Source organism: Myxocyprinus asiaticus, chromosome 16, assembly GCF_019703515.2.
Source record: "Myxocyprinus asiaticus isolate MX2 ecotype Aquarium Trade chromosome 16, UBuf_Myxa_2, whole genome shotgun sequence".
Lineage (NCBI taxonomy): Eukaryota > Metazoa > Chordata > Actinopteri > Cypriniformes > Catostomidae > Myxocyprinus > Myxocyprinus asiaticus.
The window spans coordinates 19,737,329-19,756,767 of record NC_059359.1 but is presented as its reverse complement, the minus strand read 5'-3'; the positions used below and the strand labels follow the sequence as shown (position 1 = coordinate 19,756,767).

General features: G+C 38.5%; 1 protein-coding gene across 10 annotated transcripts in view; it reads right to left on the bottom strand.

Moving 5' to 3' along the window:
* LOC127454507 (focal adhesion kinase 1-like) overlaps positions 1 to 19,439 on the bottom strand; it is a 119,796-nt gene that overhangs the window by 8,478 nt on the left and 91,879 nt on the right. For 5 of the 10 annotated variants that reach the window (XM_051721778.1, XM_051721774.1, XM_051721776.1 and 2 more), the window contains 6 exons: positions 10,178 to 10,289; positions 7,588 to 7,704; positions 5,910 to 5,996; positions 5,658 to 5,804; positions 5,088 to 5,171; positions 1,451 to 1,513 (listed from right to left, as the gene is read on the bottom strand). In XM_051721778.1, coding sequence (XP_051577738.1) covers positions 1,451 to 1,513; positions 5,088 to 5,171; positions 5,658 to 5,804; positions 5,910 to 5,996; positions 7,588 to 7,704; positions 10,178 to 10,289 — 610 coding nt within the window. Of the gene's footprint in view, positions 1 to 1,450; positions 1,514 to 5,087; positions 5,172 to 5,657; positions 5,805 to 5,909; positions 5,997 to 7,587; positions 7,705 to 10,177; positions 10,290 to 12,142; positions 12,240 to 19,439 lie in introns of those variants that run through there. The other 5 variants (XM_051721779.1, XM_051721781.1, XM_051721780.1 and 2 more) reach the window with 2 other exon arrangements.

Sequence of the window (19,439 nt, the reverse complement as noted above, 5' to 3'; positions counted from 1 at the left end):
TTACCTAAGAGCAGAGAGCCATTCGTAACAGTGGCAGTTTACTGTCAAGTCTTAAAGAGCACCTATTATGGTTTTTCAAATATTACCTTTCTTGTAGTATGTTATATAGCTGTTTGTGAATGTAAATAAGTCTGCAAAGTTGCAAAAATCAAAGTGCACGACAAATGGAGTTATTGACTCCCAAAAGAAAGAACTGATTCTGAACACCTGAAACGAGTCCTTAGTAATTCCAGACTTACTTCCTGTACTAACCTACATAATTTGGTAACAAAAAACCCGCCTCTGGTCTTCACTGGCTGCTCGCGAACAGCTTTGTCCCGCCCTCAAACACTACACTAAGCGGTAGACCAATCACAACAGACTGGGACATCTGACCAATCAGAGCAGAGTAGGCTCTCCGAAAGGAGGAGTTTAGAATGAATCCTTTAGAACGTATCATTGAAGGAGTCGTTTTTGACACTGGGAAGAAAAAGTCATGCAGCAATTTAAATTATGAGAAAATTAAAGTGTTTTTTGACCTTGGATGCATGTAAATCTATTTTATGAGACCCTTAAAACAAAATTAGGCACGTTTAAAAAACCATAATAGGTGCTCTTTAAAGGAGATGCAGCACCAAAACCGAGCGTTTCTAACAGAGGGTCAGAATGAGGGTGGAAAATTATCATATTTTATAAATATATGACTAATATAATAAGTAAATCTCAAAGAACATATTAAAATACTTAAAAAGGCATGTTATGACCCCTTTAAAGACACTCAAGCTTTGTGCAAAACCTTTTGTACAAAGGAGTTAACATGGTCAATCTGACTAATTTGCTTATTTGATTATTGACCTAGAAATAGTGCACAATCTTAAGATTTTCTTCATTTTGTCTTTCATTTTGTAACTCCTGTTTGTTTAATTTTCTACAGAATCCTAAATATCTAAAAAATATCTATATATTTCCAGGTTTAAATGAAGAAGAAGAAGAATTGTTTTTTTTATTTGTTTATGTGGCCTTAGACTTTTGGATCCCAATGTATGTATGCAGAAGAGTAGTAATTTTAACAATTGTATACCACTGGGTTACAAAATCTTCACAAATAATCTCCCAAAGAAAACATTAAAGTGAAATTCCTCTGCAGACTGCATGTACAGAATTCCCCCAAAGCAAGAGTTCACGCCCATCTGCAGTAAATTATATAATATATGAGCATGAGCTGAAACACCACTATGTTTAACATGTCCTCTCCGTTCTTGTTTTCAGAGCATAGAGGCAACTTGTAAATTCTTCTACAAACTGTATTATATCCTTCAACAAAGACTGTTTACAAAATAAAATTGCAACAAGATAATTAACCTTAACTGATATTGCACAACAATTAATTTCACTCTTAAGATTTATTTCACATTATGTTTCTGAAGAGGTATCATTTTAACTAAAGAAATAAGAAAACAAAGAAACTCACTGGTCCCTGAAGACTTCCATCTTCACGGTCAGTGCTGCCTCTGGAACTTCTGCCATCAGGCTTCTGCCACACACAGAGAGAAAATGTCAAACCTGATACCATAAAGACAAAGACATGACTGGCATCTGTTGTACTAATTCATGTGATCTATCATCTCATTGTGTATAAATCACACATCATTTGTTGTACACATGACTTCATAAGCTTTTTCTGTTTCTTCTCCAATTCAAATGATTGAGCTGTTTGGATTCAACCAAAATATCTAGATATCTATGGAAAATATCACTAGATCTACAACATCTAGTGTTTTGTTTCACAGGCACTGTATGCAGATCAAAGGCTTATTCTGCTTCTTTCCCAATGTTTCCCCAACATAAAAACAGAATTTGGCTCCTTCTTGTTGTAAGAGTCTGTTTTATATTATTTACAAATTTTTATTGTGTATAAATGAAGTTTCATCTGTAACATCCAATGCAACTTGAACTAGTCAACTAGTTGCTATTCACACAAGCAATTATAATCAGATCAGAACTGAAACTAATGTATCCCACCCATACTGTAAAATCGCTAAATTAACTGAACACAAACCAATCCGACTCCTTTACAGCAAGCCAACACTTCAATGACAACACACATTTCATAGTCCTTTGAGGTTTCTATAACTAGGCTTATGTCCAGGTCAGTTCACCAAATCACTAATTCAATCAATCTGGTTCTTAAACAAAGCTTAGCTGAAACGGCAGCCTCCCCTCCCCTTTCATTCAAGTTTACCATACCAGTTTTCCGAAGCAGGATTTGAAGACCTGCATCTTCCCAGCTGTTTCTCTCTGGTGTTTCTTAAACATGGAGCAGAACACGGAGTGGATCTCCATTAAGCAAGTGTGTGTGTGTGGGTGAGAGATAAGTCAGAGTGTGTGTGGAGTGACTTGTCTCCTGTTTCCCTGTAATTCTGAGACATGTATATGTTCACACTGACTCACCCACAGCCAACGAGCCCCAACTCAACGAAGCCAAGCCCTTTTTCTATTTTACTCACTCCTCCTTACTTTCCCTCTTTCTCTCTCATTCCCCAACTCTGTTTTCTCTCTCTCTCTTCTCCCCCTCTGGTTTTCCTCATGTGCATTTGCGTATAACATCTAAGAAAAAGAGGCTGGCCCAAGGTGTGGCGAAAACAAAAAAAAATAAATCTATATTTCAAAGTATCATGATATTGTGCCTCCTAATTATAAATTGATATTCAAGTTTTAGTAAAACACATTTTTTAATTAATATTTATGGAGAAAAGGAGATTGAGCACCACTCAGAGCAAGTGGGAGAGAAGACATATTGAGGCATTAGGTCAACACACAATTATTTCCATTCATCGAAATTGCAAGCTCAGAAGCTAAGAATGTAAGTCTATAATGCCTATAACTTTAATTGATTAGTAAGAATGTTCAGACTGATCCTTCATTCATCTATAGTACCAGGTTTTTTATGTTACAATAAACATGCTGGAATCAAGTAGTGCTTTTTCCTTACATAATTTTTTTTTTTTTACTGACACTGATGCGCCTATGCTCTATGCTACTTCTATGGATCTACGATGAAGTAATGCAGAAGTTAAACACTTGTTGCGCAAAGCAATGAAGTGAAGATGACTGTGAAGGGAAGTGACCAAAATATTGCAATATTTAGAAGTTTTGAAAAGCAAAACACAAAACTTCGCCCCTGTTGATTCCCCCTCTACAAAGAAATGAAGAGATGAAAACTTCCTCTGATCAGAAATTTAACTTTCAGCAAAAGCAGGTCAGGTTGAGTTTACCCATCTTACGCCTCAGTGCCAACAAAACCCTTCATTACTGAGGAATTCCTCAAAACTGCACCCGTATCAAACAACCTGTATCAAAACCACATTCATCCACTCACAGAAAATCAGAGAAAAATACACTTTATATGGGCATGAGAATACTGAGCTGACATTACATTTCAAGTTGTTTATGAGAAGTAAGAGTTTAAGCAGAATGAATGTTGTTTGCTGTGGTGAAGCTCTGAATGCCCATTTTAGTCTTTCTGTGAGACAGACTGAACATAATGACATAGTGAAGATACAAATGACGGAGACTGGAAGCCAAAATTTGGCATACCACAAATGCACACACACACTTGTACAAATACACTCAGTAAAATATATGCACATAAAGACATGCATTTACACACATACCAGTGCCCAATAACAAAATCCCTATGAATGCATTGCTTTATGTTCTTTGTAATTCCAAAACAATGCTAAATAATTTGCGATAAAAGCCCCTTACACCAGAAATGAAGTAAATATTTTTTTAGTAACAATGTTTAAATTACACAGCACTACAATCTAAATAAATAAATAAACAAACACTTAATATAATGAGCACAGAAAATAAATATGAACTGTGAGGTTCGCTTGCAACTGTTTTTAAATAAATTAAGCAGGAAACGGCAATTGGTGAAAACACTTATTTTCAAACAAAAATGAAAATGACTTGTTTGGAATATTGTGTTATTGCTGCAACGAGGAGTAAAATGGAAAGGAAGAGGAGAAAAAAAAGAAAAGGAATAGGAAGAGGAAAGTAAAATGAAGAGAAAAGGAGAGGAAGAGAAAGGTGGAAGAGGAAGAGAAAAGGAAAGGACGAAGAGGGAAATGGAAAGGAAGAGGAGAAAAAAGAAAAGGAATAGGAAGAGGAAAAAAGAAAAAGGTAGAGGAAAAGAATAGAAAGAGCAAGAGAAAGAGAAAAGGAGAGGAAGAGGAAGATGAAGGGGAAAAGGAAAAGAATAGGAAGAGCAAGACAAAGATGAAGAGAAAAATGAAGATTAATGGGTAAGAGAAAAAAGGAAGAGGAAAAGGAGTGGAAAGAAAATCAAGAGAAAATGAGGAGGAAAGTAATAGGAAGAAGAAAGTAAAAGGAAGAAAAAAGGGGAGGAAGAGGAAGGGGAAAAGGAAAAGAATATGAAGAGCAAAAGAAAGAGGAGAGGAAAGGACAGGAATTGGAAGAGAAGAGAGGAATGAAAAGAAAAAAGGAACAGGAAGAGTAAAAGCAAAAGCAAGAGGAAAGGAAATTAAAGGATGAGGAAGAGAAGAGGAAAGAAAATGAAGAGTAAAGGAATAGGAAGAGGAAAGTAAAAGGAAGAGAAAAGGAGAGGAGAGGATGAGGAAGGAAAAGGAAAGGAAGAGGAAAGAAAAGGAATAGGAAGAGGAAAAGAAGCAAAAAGGATAAGAAAAGGTAGAGCAAGAGAAAGAAGACCAGAAAAAGGAAGAGGAAAGTAAGAGAAAAAAAGAAAGAGGAAAAAGAGAGGAAAGAAAATGGAGAAAATGAAGAGGAAAGGAGTAGTAAAAGGAAAGTAAAAGGAAGAGAAAATGAGGAAGAGGAAGGGGAAAAGGAAAAGAATTGGAAGAGCAAAAGAAAGGAGCGGAAAGGACAGGAATAGGAAGAGGTAAAGAATAGGAATAGGAAGAGAAAGAGAAGAGAGGAGAGGAGAGGAGAAGAGAGGAAAGGAAAGAGGACAGGAAGAGGAAAGGCAAATGAATGGGAAGAGGAAGAGGATAAATGGGTGAGGGCAGGATGACGAGCAGATGTGAGGGAGAGGCAGAGGATGTAAAGGTGGGTGGGATCTGTACCAGTAGTCTCTCCTCCTGCTCCAACCAGCGCTGATCATCCTCCATCTGCTGCTGCTGCTGGAGTAACAACTGCTCTTCCATCAGCTGAGACAGACCACAACGCAGAGTGACAAACACACACACAGATTTGTATATTTTACACTCTAGATGTTGCACATATTACAAACAGATATGATGACCAAAAACAAAACAATACAGCAGTTCAGAGCACAGTTCCCAAACATTAGTTAGCTGCCTCACTCTCTGTTGTCTACATAGCCAGCGACCAAGTAAGGCAGCATCAACTTTAAACAGAAATGGGAGTGATTGATCTGAGATGCTCTTTGTTTCATCTTGAATGATTTTTTCCCCCATTTCTCAATACATGTCATATGAATTCCTTATTAATCAAGGATACTTGCAATGCTTGGCCAAAATGAGATATCTTATAAGGCAGCATAAGTTTGCTGCATACTGTTTGGATCAGCCTTCGTACTGGAAGCACTTTATATGCTGTCTTTGTTGGCAGCTCACTAGGTTTTTGAACATAGCTTAGATTTCAGTACTCAGAAAACATGCAACATTACAAACCTCCATGTTGGGGTTCCACATGTGATCCTGAGGAGCTCTACGATGGTTCCAGCTGTCGTAGGGATCAAGTCCCGTCCCTGCTGCCTGAGGAGGGTACATCCCGCCAGGCACAGAAAGCAAGCCGTGTGGTCCTGAGTTCCCTGCCATCTACAGAGTCCAGAAAAATACAGTGTTAATGCATATATGAGTCAAACTTGTGTAGTCTTCATAATCAATTAAATATTCCATATTAGATTAATACAAACACTGTACCTGATAATGATTGTGCTGGCCCATTTGCTGAGGACTGGGGTAAAATCCTTCGCTGGAACGAGGACTTGGATAACCAGGTCGGCTGGGCTGTAATCATACACAAAACTCTGTTATTGTCCTTGTACACGCTGACCAGTCAGTCTTTAGGTTAGCAGATGCTGTTAAAATCAGTCCACTGGACACATACATAATCCTTGTGCATTTTGTGTGGACAAAGATTTCAGGCTGTTGAAGAAAAATAAATAAATGATCAAACTTAAAATGCAAGCAGTTAGTTAAACATTAACCCAAAAGCATATGCTATTTCTGAAATGTTACTCTAGTTATACATGGAAAAAGGAGAGGATGGATATTAGATATTAGGGGATTGGATTGGAAAATGAATGCTGATAGACAGGAGGCAGTCCTCATCTGAATGGCTGGGATATTCTGTGCTCAGCTGAGGGCAGCAAACAGCAAACATACTGATCTACCTTATAAACACTTTCATAGAGAGAGTTGACTGACCACAGCTCCAGATGAGCAAAGGAGGAAAAAAGGAACAGAGGGAGAAAAGTGGGTGATAAACAGTAAGACACACCATATGCACAGACAGGTGTTACAATGGGAGATGGAGCAGTTCACATTTTATTCAAAATGGCTGAAACATTTCAGGACCCTCCAAACATGAGACAGTGATAGGATTCCTTGTCTTTAGTGGAAGGACTACCAAAAAAAAAGCAAAACAACATCTTTAGTATCAGTTTCCATAATTGTTACTTTAGGAACCATTTTTATTTTGTTAAGTGGGATGTTTTGGAGGAGGCGTGGGGTGGGGGGTGGTGGGTGAGTGGGAGTGTCTATTACAGCTGTCTCTGACACACAATTGGAGATTCACACAACCACACACCATGTCTATTGCAAGTTAATCCTACTTTTTAATGCATGTTAAATATCTGGTCTATCACACAGTGCAGGTATATTAAGTTTACATGCATTGGAGAGGTAACGTGCAGTTTTCCACACACTGGTTTTTAGCCTAAAATCACCTGTGATCATGACTAAAATGGTCAAATGTGCTCTATAAAAACCACTTTAGTGAAGACTAAAGAGCTGTTGGGTCACTGAGAGTCAGGGTAGAGGGCTGTAGGGTTACTGAGAGTCAGGGTAGAGGGCTGTAGGGTTATTAACAGTCAGAGAAAAGGGCTGTAGGGTCAGAGAGTCAAAGTAAAGGGCTGTAGGGTCACTGAGAGTTACATCAAAGGGCTGTAGTCTCACTGGGAGTCACAGTAAAGGGATGTAGGGTAACAGAGTCAGAATATAGGGCTGTAGAGTCACTGGGATTTAGAATATAGAGTTTAAGAGTCAATGGGAGTCAGCGTAAAAGGCTGAAGTGTCACAGAGTCAAAGGAAGTAGTCACTGGGAGTCAGGGTAAAGGGCTGTATAGAGTCACTGAGGGTCAGTACAAAGCGCTGTAGTGTCACTGGGAGTCAGATTTAAGCCCTGTAGGGTTACACAGAGTCAAAGGCAGCTGAGTCACTAAGAGTAAGACTCACTCTGCTATATTCTCCTTTTTAATCAGTGTGTAACATCTCACCTGCAGTTAAATTGCATGCTAAGATAAAAGCACCTATGCAAATCTGATTAGAGTTATGTAAAATCCCTGGCATGCCCTGCTAACAGTCCTAGCACACCTGCCTGTGAGGGTCTGTAGTGCACTTGTGTCAGCCTCAGCTGCTGCATTGTGGGATAGTGGGGGTCGAAGAAAGCAGGCTGTGTGGCACTGGGGGGGATAGAAGGTCTCCTCCAGGGGTCCTGGGGGAACAGTAGGGAGCAGTGAAATGGTAATGGCTGAAGCAGAAGCTGGGGCTGAGCTTGCAGGAACTGCTGGGTCTGAATGTTAAGCTAGGCTCTGAGTATGAGTGTTCTGCTGTAGCGTTAGCTGGGACTGCATGTGTGGATGGTTAATGATGGTTTTGTTGCATGACCTCAGAGAATAGGCAGACATCTCATGTTGGCGAAAGCAAAGGGAGATCTGAGAACCAAAAGGTCGCTGTAGAGGGTGAGGAGGAGCAGAACCAGACAGACAGTCCATACTGAAGCTGTGCTGGATGGGGCATCTATGGGAGGGCTACACATACTCATAAAAAATAAGGATAAATGGCAAAAACAGAAGGGATGACAAAAAGCAGACATTTAGAGAGGCATGACATGAACAAGAATGCAGATTAATTGTGGCCACACACACACACACACACACACACACACACACACACACACACACACACACACACACAAACAAACAAACAAACAAACAAACACACACACAAAAGAATGATTGACAGGTCTGACAGTCATGAATCAGCAGTCAGGGAGGGGAGAGGGTACAGGGTGATTGAAAGTAAGAGTGCGAGGTACTGCAAGCCACACACAGAGTGAATGGAGGTCCTGGGGTGCCTAATGGCAGAACTAGGTGTGAAAGATCAGCCATGCCAATCAATCACCATTATGCAGGTAGCACAGGACATTGAAGAGTTTAAAACACTGTCAAAAGCCAAAGCACAAGATGATGATCTTAATTAGACAGACTTAAAGAAATATTCCGAGTTCAATACAAGTTAAGCTCAATCGACAGCATTTGTGGCATGTTGATTACCACAAAAATCATTTTGACTCGTCCCTCCTTTTCTTTAAAAATAAAAGCAAAAATCAAGGTTACATTAAGGCACTTACAATCCAAGAGAATGGGGCCAAATTTTGGAGGGTTAAAGGCAGAAATGCAAAGCTTATAATTTTATATAAGTACTTACATGAATTCTTCTGTTAAAACTCATGTATTATTTGAGCTGTAAAGTTGTTTAAATCATAATTTTTACAGTAGTTTAAGGGTTTTTTGACATTACATCATCATGGCAACAAAGTTGTAAAATTGGCTATAACTTTACACAGAAAAGGTTAGTAAGCAATTTTATCACACTAGAATCATGTTAACACTCATATTGTTTATGTCTTGTGACTATACTTTTGAAACAGTGAGTATTTTAACATTTACGGACTGGCACCCATTCACTTCCATTTTAAGTGCCTCACTGGAACCCAGATGTTAGCTTTTTTTTGTAAAGAAGAGTCGAAATTAATTTTTGATGTAATCAATATTATGCCACGAAACCTTATTATATTTTCCACAGCCTGCTCAGACAGATGAAGGGAATAGTTTTACAGAGAACCATGCGGAAGCACCATTTCTGTACGTAGAAAGCTAACCATAACAAATGAAACAAAAGATTGATGTAGTTTCCAAGACACAGTGATGTTACATAAAAGACAATGCAACCTGGCATTGGAGATCTGAGATTACAGACAAAAATAATATCTGGAAAAGTGCTGGCTAAATATAAACATAATAATAGTCAGATAAATGAATCAATCATTGTTGGAGATATATTTACACTAACTTGTCCTAGAGAAATGTTTGATACTCACACTTGCTTGTTTAACACTTGGTTTGCTGGTGAACGTTTTGCTCTATAAATGTGCAACAATTTTGCAGCCACAGCACAATATAAAACACATAACACTTTTCAAACAATAGTTGCAGGTGAAAAAAAACAAAAAAAAAAACAGACTTTCTCTAGTCCTTCAACTATTTTAATCTAACTTTTAAATAAATCAGATTGACACACCTGGTTTTTGTATTCACACACACACACACACACACACACACACACACACACACACACACACACACACACACACACACACACACACATACATACATACACATACACACGTTGGGTTTTCATGTTTTATGAGGACTCTCCATAGACATAATGGTTTTTATACGTACAAACTTTATATTCTATCCCCTAACCCTACCCCTAAACCTAACCTTCACAGAAAATGTTCTGCATTTTTACATTTTCAAAAAACATGATTTATAAGCTGTTTTCCTCATGGGGACTGACTGATTATCCCCACAACGTCAAAAATTTCAGGTTTTACGTAGGGAATACCTGGACACACACACACGCTAGTTACCTTATGCTAGGGTGACAACTGGTGGCACACTGTTAACCTTAGTTATAAATCAGTTGTTTCAGATAAACTCAGGCTATCATAAAAGTAAAAATGTAAGAACCACGAGTGACATTGCAACTAATAAAAAACAGATATTGATGCATTATTAGCAAATCTTTTACACAGTATATAGACAAACATCCACCTCATTAAGCCATAGTAATCAGCAAGTTTAACTAAATATGTGGCCCAGAGCAGAGCAGCTACTTACTTTAGGTGGTGCCTCATCCGAGCCTCCGGAGTCCCAGGACACAGGGACCTGTCTCCTCATCTCCATACGGCTACGCTCCTCCTGTTGAGCCTTTTCCTCCGCAAGGATTGTACTGCACACACACCGGTGGAAAACACTATCAAACAAAAGCATCCTTTCCCAATTGACGAGTCTTATATCCTGAACCAATCGTCTTGAGAGATCAAGAGCTGTAAATAAGCTGAGTGAAGTTTGGATCCTTGTAGTTTGTGATCACTCTTTAAGGAGCAGGGAAAGAAGTCTTTAACAGAAATGGTGAGTAATGTGTAATTCTGATGTTTTCATTCCAATCACTGGTGAATTACAGTAGAGTTCAAGAGAAAGACATCTCCAACATTATGTAATCAGTTGTGAAATGTAAAGTCGCTCCGTCATCACAGAGTAATGACTGTACTATACCAACTCATACACTGACGACTACAGTGGAAAATAAAGGCTACTTTCAATCAGCAAGGTTACAAGAAACCCAGCTTAATGCCTGAAGTACTGTTCAAACTATTGCACAATCAAATACGTTATGACAAGCCGCAAGAAATGTCAGACAGCCCTCAAATAAATAAGAGGGCAAACATCTCATCACATTAATTTTAGGCTGTCAAATCTATTAAAATTTGAGATTGAATTGATTACATAATATGCTGATTAATTGCTTGGAAAAGCCCTCAAACTAGGGATAATTAAGACATTACATTAATGTGGCAGACGAAAAATGAAGAAGTCAATACATTTTTGGTTTATTTCTATATCATTAAACATAAGCCTACCACTGGCATACAGTCCACAGTAATCCATCTTTCCAATTGAGGTAAAGGAATATTCCGGGTTCAATACAAGTTTAGCTCAATCAACAGCATTTGTGGCATAATATTGATTACCACAAAAATTCTTATTTTCTTTTCTTTAAAAAAAAAAAAAAAAAAAAAAAAAAAAGGGTTCCAGTGAGGCACTTGCAATTGAATTGAATGCGACCAATCTGTAAACATTAAAATACTCACTGTTTCAAAAGTATAGCCAGAAGACGTAACCAATATTTGTGTTAACATGATTTTAATGTGATAAAATCGCTTACTAACCTTTTCTGTGTAAAGTTACAGCCAAGTTTACAACTTTGTTGCCATGACGATGTAATATCAACGAACCCTAAAATGACTGTAAAAATTACAATTTAAAGAACTTTACAGCTCAAAAAATACATGAGTTTTAACAGAAGAATGAAAGTAAGTGCTTTAATAAAATTATAAGCTTCACATTTCTGCCTTTAAACCCTTTACAAAAATTGACCCAATTCACTTCCATTGTAAGTGTAAATTTTTTTAAAGAATAGGACGGACGAGTCTAAATTATTTTTTGTGGTAATCAACATTATGCCACAAATGCTGTTGATTAAGCTTAACTTGTATTGAACCTGGATTATTCCTTTAAAGGCAAAAATACTTTCCAAGTTACTTTCTTGTATTCCTTCTACTCAATGTTTTTCCATTACTGGTCTATGTACACATGTGTCATACGGACATCTTTGGCCATTGCGTGCCTTCTAGCTGGTTATTTTTCATGCTCCGACATTAGGAAAACAACAGAACAAAATTACTGTAATTTTGTATTTATTTTTTGTTTAATTAATTGTACTAAAGCATAAAACTGACAGCCTAGTTTTCCGCCTGTTCTCAAAAGCTAGACTACTGCAAGTAAAAAGAGAAGTTGAGCATTAATACAAAGATCTGCAAACATTCTTCATGAATTATATACTGCTGTAGGGTGCATATAGTTTCAGGGTGTGGTCTGCACACAGCAGCCCCCAATACAGAAAATCACATTCTAATACATCTTCAAAGCTGACCTTAGTCGTTGACTAAAAGCCTCAAATGCTAGGAATGACCCTAAAACTCACAATGCAGCCTAAACATTATTGATATGTGAACATCCTACCTGCAGTCAGAGAAGCTTTGCTCTTAGAGGTGGATAAAGAGACACAGGAGGTGCGCAAGGCTGGAGTGTATAAGTCTTAGTAGTCAGAGAATGCAAGCTGCCTGACTTAGAGTGGGACTATTTCTGGAAACTCTATTATCTCTGACAAAGTCCATGAATGTGTGGATGGGAGAGAGAGAGAGAAAGAAAGAGAGAGAGAGAGAGAGAGAGAGAGAGAGAGAGAGAGAGAGAGAGAGCGAGAGGGAGGATAAACAGAAGGGATACTAGATAGATCAACCTAGACCACCACTGTTGAGGAGCACACTGAGCTTCCCCACAGTCAGCTCATTAAACCCAGACCATCCAACACAACCATGACTGTTGCAGAGATCCCAATCTCTCCCAGACAAAAATTTGAATCTAACATACCAACCAAAATGTGTCACAATAAGTTTGGGTTTGACAGCTCTTAATGATTTAAATTGTTTCTTAATGAAAAAATTGTCCAAAAAAAAAAAAAAATTTCAAAACCAAAATTTGTCATGAAGTTGGGCTTATTCTTAAAGAAAAATAACTTTAAAAAGTTAGCAAAAAACTAAATTTGTCATGATAAGTTTACAGTTAACAGTTAACAAAATGTTTCTTTTCTCTTTTTTTTTTTGTTATTAACATTTTTATTGATTCCATTCATAAAAAACAAATAGACACAACATAAAATACGGAATAAGATATATAAATTAAACCCTTCCCCCCGAACATCCCCCCCACCCTACACAAACACACATTACAGTGGTCTCTTACAATTATAGCAAAAAATTAGAAACAAACTAAAAAAAAAAAATATTTTCAAAAAGCAAGAGTGCACATACACATCAAACTAAAAATTAAAAATCAAAAATCCCTCTCCACTGCCCCTCCCCGAGAACCCTCCAAAAAATCCAAATACCCACCCCACTTCCTATTAAACAAATCCCACTTCCTAACCTTCTGATGATTGCCTCCTCAAATGCCGCAACCTCGCTCATCTCCCCGCACCACTCCCGAAACGAGGGTGCTCCAGCCATCTTCCACCCCTTGAGTATTATTCGCCTGGCCACCATAACTCCGGCCAGGACCCAACCTCTCAAGTAGCTATCCCCAAAATGTATGACATCCCCATCACCCAAAATGCAGAGTCTGGGGCAAAATGAAAACCTTGTGTCCAACACATCACACATAAATCCCTGAATCTTTAACCAAAATTCCTGTATTTTAACACATCCCCAAAAAACATGGGTTGTGTCCCCATCTTCTGATTGGCATCGCCAGCACGTGGGTGTGTCTTTAAGACCAAGTCTATACAATTTAGAGGGGGTCCAAAATAATCGATTCAAAATCTTAAATTGCATCAGAGGCACCCTTGCGTCTCTAGAATCATCTTTTTAGAATCTTAGCCCACACTCCCTCCTCCAATACCAAATTTAAATCTCTCTCCCATAATCTCTTGAGAGAAGTTGAAGCTCTATCCCCCAGACTATGAATTAACAGGGAGTAATACACTGATGCCTCATGACCTTTTCCAAAAGCAGTAATCACCACTCCCAGAGTATCTGCTGCTTTAGGGGGGTGTGTGCTACTCCCCAAAATAGTACAAAGCAGTTGGCGCAGCTGTAAGTACCTGAAGAACTGAGATCTAGGAATCCTGAAATGTTGGACCAAATTTTCACGATCTCAACCCACCACTCTCATATAGGTCACTGAGTGTATTAACACCCCTCTCAATCCACTCCGACCAACAGAAAGGGGACTCACCAATACGCAACTTTGGGTTTAGCCATATGCTTGAGGCAACATTTAAATAAATGTCTGAATTAAACACTCTGGACACTTTTGTCCATAGCGTGTGCAGATGGGGTGCGACTTAACTTCTCCAAATAGTTTAACAGAAAGGCTTTGTAATAGTAAAATAGGGGCAATAACTTTGTTCAATTCCAAACCAGGGAGGGGCTCTCTCAGGTGGAAGTGACCAATGAGTTAAATGTCTGAGACCGAACGTATAATAACAAAACAAAATCTTGGGTAGGCCTAGTCCACCTTTGTCAATCGGCCTATGCAACTTGTTGCAATGTAACCTGGGACGCTTTCCATTCCAAATGAAGGACTTCGCTATACTATCAAATTGCTTAAAATAAGAGAGGGGAACATCTACAGGGAGAGACAGTAACAAGTAGTTGAATTTTGGAATACAATTCATTTTAATAACATTAACCTTCTCAATCATCAATAAATGTAATGAAGCCCACCTGTCCACATCATTCGAAAACCTTTTTATTAAAGGGTCAAAATTAACTCTAACTAAATTAGACAAATTTGCTGGGAATAAAATTCCCAAATACTTAATTCCCTGTTTGGGCTACTGGAAGGTGCCCGGCTGAAAAGCCGTTATTGGGCAGTACACTGTCAAAGCCAAAGCTTCGGATTTAGACCAATTGACTTTGCATCCTGAGAACTCGGAAAAGGAATGAATAATTCTGTGGAGGCAAGGCATAGATCTAGTAGGGTCAGAGACGAATAATAAAATATCATCTGCGTAAAGCAAAAGCTTATGCGCCATACCTCCCGCAATCACCCCTGGAAAATCATTCTCCTTTCTTATCGTGGCTGCTAATGGTTCCAGGGCAAAACAGAACAATAATGGGGAACCCTTTACCTGCCGGGTGCCCCTATCCAGAGTAAAATAATCTGAAATTAGTCAATTTTTTTGTACCGCCGCTACAGGGTGTCTATAAAGTAGCTTAATCCAACCAATAAAAGTACTCTCGAACCCATACATTTCCAAAATCTTAAAAAGATAATCCCATTCTACCATATCAAACACCTTTTCGGCGTCAAGTGAGATGGCAGCGACCGGAGATTGTTCATTCGCTACTGACCACATGATATTGATGAGACGCCTGATGTTATCAGAAGAGCTATGGCCTCGAATAAACCCCACCTGATCTAAATGTATAAGAGATGTCATAACTTTACTTAATCGATTAGCCAGAATTTTTGACAAAATTTTTACATCTAACTGGATCAGGGAAATTGGATGGTAACTTTTACACTCGCTTGGATCTTTGTCCTTTTTAAGAATTGGACTGATCCGGGCTTGTGTCATGGTTGGTGGGAGTTTTCCATTCTTTAATGATTCAGTATAAACTTCTAGCAAAAGTGGAGCCAGTTCTGTAGCATAAGATTTGAAAAACTCTGTGGCAAAGCCGTCAGTTTAGGGAGATCTAATGGCTCCACAAAGTTTCTAATATCTTCATCAGTAGACGAAGACGTGGAGCTATAGAGATCAGAGTAGAATTCTTTAAAGGCATTATTAATATCAATGGCCGAGGTAAATATTTCATCACCAGCAGATTTCACTGAGGGAATGGTAGAAAAAGACTCTCTCTGCTTTATATCTAGCCAAAAGTTTTCCTGCTTTGTCCCCCGACTCGAAGTATGACTGTCTTGCCCTTAATAGCCAAGACTCCACTTTCCACGACAAAATAGTATTATATCTGTATTTCAATCGGGTCAATTCTCTGAGGCCATCAGATGACAAACGGCACTTCAGCTCTGCCTCTGCATTTTTAATATTTTCTGCGAACTCCACAAGTTCTCGTGCTTTGGATTTTTTGGTGAATGAGGCATACTGTATGATCCGACCCCTAAGAACCACCTTAAGTGCCTCCCAAGCCACGCCCACAGAGGATACTGAGGACTAGTTGGTCTCCATATAAACATTGATTTCAGTCTTTAACATTTGTTGTAAATCAGGATTTTGCAAAAGGGACACATTAAGGCGCCAGCTATATGATTTATTTTTCTCTGTGTATGGTAACACCTCTAAACTCACCATGGCATGATCTGAGACTAAGATATTTCCAACTGAGCAATCAACAACAGATGAAATTAGGGATTTGGATATATAAAAAAAAAAAAATCTATTCTAGACTAAATCTTATGGACTGATGAAAAAAATGTTTTTTTCACAAGATTTTTACACATCCTGTGAAGCGTCAATGTTGCTCTAGGTGGTTTACACACTTTTGCTTCACTGTGATCAAGGGCTGAGTCCATCAAAAGATTAAAGACTCCTCCCAATATTATATCATGAGGGCTGCCAGCGGCTTGCAACATCCCTTCAAGATCTATAAAAAAAAAAAAAAATAAAATAAAAAGAAAACGCCCTGATCATCAGCGGTAGGTGCGTAAATATTAGCCAAAATCAACCTTTGCCCTTGAATTTCAGCTAAAACAATAATGACTCTACCTAATTTATCTTTAGGCTGTTTGAGACATTTGAATTGTAGATGTTTATTAATCAATATAATGACTCCCTTGCTCTTACTTGAGCCAGCACTAAAAAAAAAACATGTCCACCCCATATCATCCCAAATTTTTCAGCTTCCTGCAGGGAGAGATGTGTTTCTTGAAGAAACACTATATAATATTTCTTACATTAAGAAAATAATAACCTTCCTTCTTTTTATGGGGTGCCCCAACCCATTTACATTCCATGTGGAGAGAGATAGTACACTCATATTAACATTTGGCATTTTGATATAGAAGAAAAAATAAATTGTGTGTCAAAAACAAAATTATACAGACCACATTCCCCATTAGTGAAACAATCAAACCCCGAACTTCCCCCCGAACAAAACAAACAGAAAAATGAAAAACGTGTGCATTAACCCCGCACACGCAAGCGCCAACCGGCGACAATCCCTCTAAACTCAAAAGGTCCATGAACGCCCACGAGCCCCCACGACAACTTTGACATCGGATTGCTCAATTTTGCCTCACAAATTTGAGGCAAAATTACATAACAGAAAATACTTTGTAAAATAAACCCCAGCCAATAGGAAGAATCAACACAAAGAACGTGTAGATTCATTCACAGAACTGTCTCAAAGGTGTGATCTTCCACAAAACAAATTCCAGCTGATATAAAACCGTCCAGATTCCTTGGACAGACAAACGAATGTTCAGTGAGCCGGCTGCTATGAGTTCAGCGGATGACGTAATCATTCCAGTGTCCCGTAAAAACACTCAATAAAACAAACTCCAGCCAGCAGGAGGAATAAGCATGAAGAACGAACAGACTAATCCACAGCTGTTCCAAAGGAGTGTTATTCAATAGAACAAGCTCCAGCCACTAGGCGGAACCAATACAAAAAGAAACAAAACCGGCATCCCGGTTCCCCGGATGGTCGAGTCAATTCACTCGGAGGCTGCATAAAAGTATATACCATGACTTACACATTCTGTCAACTTTATAAAAGACATCCTTTGTGTGAGCATGTAGATATTTTGGGTTCATCCGTAGTGTCCACTTTCAAACTGGCCAGGAACTTCAATGCAAAAGTTTCTTTAAGGAAAAGTGTTATTCACAAAACAAATTCCAGCCGCTCGGCGGAGCCAACGCAAAAAGCAAAAAGAAACCAAAATGACGCCCAGCTTCCTCAAAAGCCAGAGTAAGTACAGCGAGTCGACCCACTCACATGAGAAACACCCAATGGTTTACACACCCATTGATTCAATAAAAGACATTGCCTGATTGGGACATGTAAATACTTTGCGACCGTCCTTCGTTTCTATTCTCAGTTTGGCCAGAAACATCAGAGCAAAAGTGATCTTTCGCTGATGTAAGAGTTTCTTACATTCCTTGAACTGATCGCGTTTCTCCCGTCGAACTCGCAAAGTCCGGGAACAAGAAAATATTATGGTTCTTCCAAGAAAGCTTCCCTTTGCTCCTCGCCTGGCGCAACACAAGATCTTTATCGGATGATCTCAGAAATCTGGCCAGAATCGATCGGGGCCTATCTCCCTCAGCAAATCTGTGAGCTCGCTCGATTTCCAGCTTGTGGCCTGTTATGTCGAGCAGACTCTGGAAAAGCTCGTCTAGGAATTTCACCATATCTCTGCCCTCCTCATGCTCAGGAATTCCAACAATTCAAACGTTATTCCTGCGGCTTCTATTCTCAAGATCTTCAAGCTTTTCAAGGAGATGTTCCATCGATCGACGTATTACAGCGAGATCCTTCAAGTCAGCAAGAATCTTCGTCAACATCACCGACATGTTGGACAACTGACGCTGGATCTCCTCTCCCGCCGCGCCACCCAAATCGAGTCCCCGGTCTGTAGGCCTGTCGGGGCTTTCATCCTGAACACGTAAGTGTCTTTTAGTGTCTCCAGAGCCCGAGGATTTTGACTTCTTTGCCATGTTTTGCCTCAAATGTGTAACTGGGTGTATCAAATTTCACCAGATTATAACATGAAAATAATTAAAAATTTAGCAAAGTGCGCAGAGCTCGTCGCTCACACGTCTGCTTCTTGCATGGCATCACGTGAGCAACAAAATGTTTCTTAATGAGAAAAAAAAAAACAAAAAAAACAATATATAGTAGAAATAATGTAAAATGTTCATTTAAAAAATTTTCATAAGACTGGGCTTAACAGCTGTTGGCATTCGTTACAAAAAAAAAAAAAAATTTAAATATTTGTTTTGCAACATTGGACATCACAGAAAGCAAGCTCAAAATGCAATGTCCAAACAATCAAAACTACTCGACTTATGAACAATGTCATTTCCATAATTTGATCAATTACACAGTATCTGAGGGGTAGATAATCAATCTGTCGCTTGGTAATATGGCTAATACAAATACAATATTTCATCCAGTGTTTGTTCCATATCAGGCTTCTAAATCAAACTTGGAATACAAAATTGTAAATTTCTTACGTCATAGTAAAAATGTTGCATATTGTTATGCCTATGCAGTTCCTGGTAATGTTAACAAATTTCACTATAAGGCCATTTTTGTTACTTTTGTACAATAAAAAATGTGGTACTTTGGTTACATTGGCCACCAATACAATGTCCAATATAAATCCTGAATCCTGAAACAAAACCAGTTGAGAACACTGCCATAGAAAACCCTACAGCTATCAAATCCCTGCTCTACAATAATGGACTTCCTATTCACAAAGCCAGATAAATATACATGTATATATTCAGAATCAAAGATCTCAATTTCTAGAAGTTCAGTTCAGAAATACATTCTACTTGTTTTAGAATTACTGACTTGAAGACAATCATTGACTAATTCCTCGATTTAATTGGTCTAGACATTCTTATTGAAATTGTTACAAAAGACTTCTGAGTAATAGGCGAAAAAAGTTTCCATTCAAAAGGGTTTGAGCGTCCATGTGTCAAACCCATGTGACTTCATGACATTTCCTAATCTCAACCTCATCTGTTGTTCAATCTTCAATGATGTAATAACTAGGGATGTGCAGAACG